This window comes from Leuciscus leuciscus (assembly GCF_965113295.1).
Source record: "Leuciscus leuciscus genome assembly, chromosome: 4".
Lineage (NCBI taxonomy): Eukaryota > Metazoa > Chordata > Actinopteri > Cypriniformes > Leuciscidae > Leuciscus > Leuciscus leuciscus.
This window is the reverse complement of record NC_138728.1, coordinates 19,031,110-19,037,293: the sequence shown is the minus strand read 5'-3', so window position 1 is coordinate 19,037,293 and position 6,184 is coordinate 19,031,110. Positions and strand designations below refer to the sequence as shown.

Below are 6,184 nucleotides of genomic sequence, written 5' to 3'. Positions count from 1 at the left end.
CAGCCTCGATGAGCATAAAATACTTGTTTCAAAAACATCTTACTGACCTCAAACCTCTGAATGTTAGTGAAGTTGTTACCTTGAAGATAAAATGTGTTAAATTATTTATTTGTTGGTCTATCTGTTTATGTTTTTAGAAATGTCTACAAAGTGTACACTTACATAGTTGAGATTTAGAGTTTCTTAAATTCTAATCTTGTTTTGTACGTGTGTGTGTGTGTGTGTGTGTGTGTGTGTGTGTGTGTGTGTGTGTGTGTGTGTGTGTGTGTGTGTGTGTGTGTGTGTGTGTGTGTGTGTAGCTGGCGAGAAGGATCTATAAGGGAATTCCACTGCAGCTCAGAGGTCAAGTTTGGTGTCTGCTGCTCGACGTCCCCAAAATCAAGGAGGAGAAGAAGGACTTCTACGAGGTAAAAACTGTCTCTCCATTCCAGCATAGCCATGGTTTTCTTTAGAGCTGGTATATTCCACAGAAATGTGTGTGTAAGAGAGAGTCAATCTCTCTTAAATATGACTTTCTAAAATAGCCTGCCCCTGAGGTTTGCAATGTAACACTTATGTGGTTTGACACACACACACACACCACAGAGGGAAGCATCACCCCAAACGGACAATAGCAGCTTTACTAAAGCCTTGCAGCATCCAAGCAGACAGAAAACATGATTTGCAGGCCGTATTCTCCTTTAACTGGAAGTGTTTGCGTGTGTGGCAGAAATCATGCTGTGGTCTCTGCAGAATGCTGACTATAATTCACTGCTAGTTAATATTTCTTATGAACTCAATGCCCTGTCTCTTTATTTCTCCAGAAACTGAAGACCAGAGCGAGGGGGTTGTCTCCAGATGTCCGTCAGATTGATCTGGATGTGAATCGTACATATAGAGATCACATCATGTTCATGCACCGTTATGATGTCAAGTGAGCATCCAAACACACATCAACAGAAATACACACACTGATACACAGGAAGTGTATATGTTTCATGCTACGATGGGCCCTCAATTCATGCAATGACCGTTAGGGCCCCTCACCACACGGCTTTATTCCGTGCTGTCGTCTTCGCCGGTATCAAAATTCAACGTCTTCATTAATTTTCTACTCAACCGGCACTTCGCTACAACACAACCTTGTTTCTGCAGCGACAGCATGTTTCCTTTAACAACATGTCTGACATGTTTACGTTTCACGTGACGTGAGAAAGTGACATAAACCACACGAAATTCGATCAGAGCGGTCAGACTGAAACCCATTTCCAGAAATGCGATTTGAATAGGATTTCAAACAACATATTGTTTGCTCCATCCATTGCTCAAAACGGATTTGTTAAAATCGGATTATGTTTTGTTTTGTTTTTTGTTCACACTTGCTAAATATGATCAGAATCCAATCGGATATGCACGAAAATTGGATTTTAACTGACAGTCTGAACATAGCCTGAATGTTTTTATTTTATTTATTTTTTTATTCTGAACAAGTTTTTCAAGTAGCCAAATATTTTGTGTTTTGTTTTTAGTTTTGTATTTGTTTTGTTTTCATATAATCAACTTTTTAATTTAATTTAATGTAATATAATATAATTTAATTTCTTTTATCTGAACAAACATTAGCCAAACATTTTATTGCAAGTATTGCATACATTGTGGTGTTTTAGGAGGCTTTCATGCTAAATTGCTTTGCTGATGGAGACTCTTTTTTTTTTATATAGGGCTTTAATCTGTCTGTGTAAAATACATTTTTTATTTCTCCTCGGAGGTGCTTCCATTTCTCATGGCCATAAAACTGCTACATTTAACCAGCATGTGAAATGGAAAAGTTGCGAACGCAATGGAGCGAGAGAGAGAGAGAGACGCCTACACCCCACCGTTTCTCTTCGAGTTATTGGTGTATTGAATTGTGACAGGGCTAAAGCGCTCATATTGATTGATGTGGCATTTACCTGTGGAGATTTGAAAGGGTCAGATCATTCTCACGTTGTGTGTGTGAGACAATGAGAGAGGGAAAGAACAGAACTTGCAAAAAATGTGCTAAAACTTAATGATCTATGGCTTATAAAATGAAAAGGAGAATGGAGGATGTGTACATGATTGTTTTGTGTGTGCTGTGTTTCAGACAGCAGGATCTGTTTCATGTGCTCACTGCATACTCCATTTATAACACGGTGAGTCAAAAATACCCCTTTTTTAAATAGCCACGCTGATTTCAGTTTGCTTCCCAATATCGAATTAAATTGCTGTCTCAGAGTCAGCAATCATTTTTGAGTATGATTTTGGTTTATGTGTGGAAAGAAGCTGCACACAATGGATTCTCACTCTTATGGTGTGTGTGTGTGTGTGTGTGTGTGTGTGTGTGTGTGTGTGTGTGTGTGTGTGTGTGTGTGTGTGTAGGAGGTGGGCTATTGTCAGGGCATGAGTCAGATCACTGCTCTGTTACTCATCTATATGAATGAGGAAGATGCTTTCTGGGCGCTGGTTAAGCTGCTGTCTGGACAGAGACATACCATGCACGGTACATGCACACTCTCTTACCCACTCTAGAACTGTGGTACTGAACTGGTGTAGAGAAGTAATGATAATAATAATAATAAATCATCATCATAACAATAGTGCATATGTTAGATTGCAAAATAATAGAATTTTTGTAATGGAAGAGAAAAGAAATGGAAGAGAAAGTGCATCCATTTAAATTCAAGATAATCCAAATAGCCAGTAATTATCAAATTAAATAAATGTTTAAATTAAATGACTGCTAATACTGCTAATAATAATATCGTTATTATTTATTTATGTATTTTTTTTCCAAAGAACTGTTAGTCCACTTAAATATAAGATAATCCAAACACCCTGCAATTATACAATTAAATAAATATCTAAAATAAACAAATAAATAATTTATTATTATTATTATTGACTTATGAACTGCAATTAAAATAATCAATAAAATTAATACAAATGTAATAAATATCTCAAATAAATTAATGAATTAAATAATAATTATTAATAATAGTAATACATTTAGGCTTATGTTATTCATAGTATATAAGTTCATAAATTCATAATATTTTGTTTAACTTATTTTTTTCTATTAATACATTTTGGTACTGTGTTCAGTCACCACTTGATGTCCAATGTAAAATCTGGATCCTGAAGCAAAAATTAGTTGAGAACCATTGAGCTACAACACGTTTAATGTTGTGTTTACTTATTCAATACTGTATATTGTTTATACAGTTTTTACTGTATAAACATGCACTTCACATACAATTTCTATACCAAATTGAAAAATGTTGTTGTGATCCTCTAGGTTTCTTCGTACCAGGGTTCCCTAAACTCATGCGCTTCCAGGAGCATCATGATCGTATCCTGCAGAAGATGATGCCTAAGCTCAAACAACATCTAGTAAGACCAAAAAAAAAACTCCAAAACATCATGTTCTACATTCAAAAAGTGACATTTGAACCTTGGGCCACTTCACTCACACATCGTTTTTAGAAAAACTCCATGGAACAGTTATTTATCAGATAGTTGCATGCCAAGTACAGCTTTTGTGTATTCATTTTATACTGATTAATGCTGTGTGTCCTAAATTAACTTTTCACAATGGCTGAAAAGCTTCATATGCAGTCTTATTTTTGGCCTATATTGTGTTCTCTGTTTGTCAGTGTATTGGTATCTTTTCGGAAGTAAACCCGAACAGAACAGCTGGCCAACCCTGAGTGCTCATGTAACAGAGAATCCACAAAGACATGCCAGCAGGGATTCATTAAAGGGCAGAGTAATTAATAAAAGGCAATATTAATTAATAAAGAGATGGATGGAGTGATGAATTAATCAATTATTAGTGTGTGAGAGTCAGCCTTTGATGTGGGTGGATTAGAAAGAGGATAAAAGAGAAGGATAAGCTTCACTCTTTAATATGTGTGATTATATGGCCATATGACACTATACAACCACAGTACTTGCACTATTTTTGCACTATATACACTGTGCACAATATATGATTCATCTATGTATGTACCTGGACGACCTACATTTTAGGAATACAAATGGTGCCGTACACAACCAAAGATCACACACAATGTGTGAGAGTGAATGTGCTTTCAAAGAGAGTCAAAGACTTGACCTCCCAGGTCTAGAGTGAGAACAATTATATTATTTTAATATTATTATTTATTTATTTATTTATTACAAAGTAGGATTCTAGGAGGAAAAAAATTGAAAGAAACTCAAATGTGTAACTTACTACTTTTTTAAACATTCACCCATACAATTTAAAGAAGTATACGCTGTGCAGTGGGTTATACAGTAGTATTGCTTGTGTGCGCATTCACAAAATGTTTTTATCTGTCTTTTGTTGCCATTCTTTTATTAATAACTGTAACTTTGCTGCCCTCTACAGGATAACCAAGAGGTGTTCACCAGCCTGTACACTATGAAATGGTTCTTTCAGTGTTTCTTGGATCGGGTATGGACTCTTAAAACATTATTTCAGTAAATCACAGCATATTATCTTTTTCTGTTGTAATATTATTTGTGAAACCTCACTGATTTGAGTGCATTTATATGTGTTTTGAATAGACTCCGTTCACGCTCACGCTGAGAATATGGGACATTTATATTTTGGAAGGAGAGCGAGTTCTGACTGCAATGTCCTACACCATCCTCAAACTACACAAAAGTAATGAGTGTAAAGTAGTGTGTGTGTTGTGTGTTTGTATGTCTTTGCTTGGCTTTGTGGACAAAATTGCTTCTAAGGTACAGGTATATCTAAGGTTTAGATGCTAGCTAAACCTGAAAAATCTCCTTAAAAACAGTCATTAAAGTAGCCTGGTTAAAACCAGACCATTCTCAGTAGTAACTGAGATATGGTCTGGCAAAGCTCCATTAAAAACTCATTTCCAAAGGGGCGTCACCAACGGACGTCGCTCAAATGCCTCTGGGCGCAATTGGATAGACCTAAAACCAATCAGAGCGATCGCGATCGCCATCGTGTAAAGCCATATGCTGCGTCCAAATTCGCCTAAGTTACACTACGCCATAAAAGTATGTACTCTTTTTGTGAAGAAAAGGTATTTACTTTTGAATGTGTAGCAAAAAAGTAGGCAAGCTTTGGGACATACTACTTCGTCATCTTTATCTGACGGATCTGTCGCATGCATCCTGTCACGTAAACTGCCCTGTCAATCATCTTGTCACAGTTAAAATCCTCTATTAAATCTAATTTCATTTCCTACCGTTTCGGAGAGAAATTTAGCAGCACGTTCATCTGCCAGTGGGTCTTTCATGGAGACTGTCCTCATGTGTTTGCAATTTTAATATAATAATGCATTTAAAAGTTGCTGCGCTTCACCAACGGACGTCGCTCAAATGCCTCTGGGCGCAATTGGATAGACCTAAAACCAATCAGAGCGATCGTCATTGTGTAAAGCCCGCCTCAACGTTTCTGATTGGTGCCTCGATTTCGACGGATTAGAAATGGGCTTGAATGGGCTCTTTGCCAGACTACTTGCAGAGCAAATCTAAATTTGCCGGAAGTTGTCTGGGTTTTCCCAGGCTATCATTAAAGCTAAATATGTTTCAAATATTAATATATTAAATAAAATGATTGATATGTGCAAGGGACAACGTGCAAAATAAACCCTGAAAGGACATCATCATAATAGACTGTATAGTTATTATAATTATTGTGTGGTTCTTCTTAGGATTCAAATACTTTGAACATGTCACATTCTAGTTGTAACCACTTGTGTTTTCTCTGGTGTGTGTGTGTGTGTGTGTGTGTGTGTGTGTGTGTGTGTGTGTGTGTGTGTGTGTGTGTGTGTGTGTGTGTGTGTGTGTGTGTGTGTGTGTGTGTGTGTGTGTGTGTGTTAGAGACCCTCTTGAAGTTGTCTATGGAGGATCTGGTGAAGTTTCTGCAGGTGACTCTGTCAAAAGATTTCTGTTTTGATGACGACTTTGTGATAGAGCAGCTTCAACACTCCATGTCTGAGCTCAGACGATCTAAACTGGAGCTGCCACCTCCAGGTACTTTAAACACACACACAAACACATACTAAAATCATGGCGAATCATAAAATGTATGGCTGTGTGTCACCACCCATAGAGGGAAACATCCTGCTGCACATACTGTCTCCTGGTAATCTCTCTCTGACTCTATCTACTTTATCTTTTCCTTTATCTCTTGCACATACAC

General features: G+C 37.1%; 1 protein-coding gene across 3 annotated transcripts in view; it reads left to right on the top strand.

The window, feature by feature from the left end:
* The window catches only part of usp6nl (USP6 N-terminal like), a 64,568-nt gene that overhangs the window by 53,094 nt on the left and 5,290 nt on the right, over positions 1-6,184 (top strand). For all 3 annotated transcript variants that reach the window (XM_082168210.1, XM_082168208.1, XM_082168209.1), the window contains 8 exons: positions 300-407; positions 804-913; positions 2,105-2,153; positions 2,380-2,500; positions 3,296-3,390; positions 4,391-4,456; positions 4,570-4,669; positions 5,863-6,015. In XM_082168210.1, coding sequence (XP_082024336.1) covers positions 300-407; positions 804-913; positions 2,105-2,153; positions 2,380-2,500; positions 3,296-3,390; positions 4,391-4,456; positions 4,570-4,669; positions 5,863-6,015 — 802 coding nt within the window. The remainder of the gene's footprint in view (positions 1-299; positions 408-803; positions 914-2,104; positions 2,154-2,379; positions 2,501-3,295; positions 3,391-4,390; positions 4,457-4,569; positions 4,670-5,862; positions 6,016-6,184) is intronic.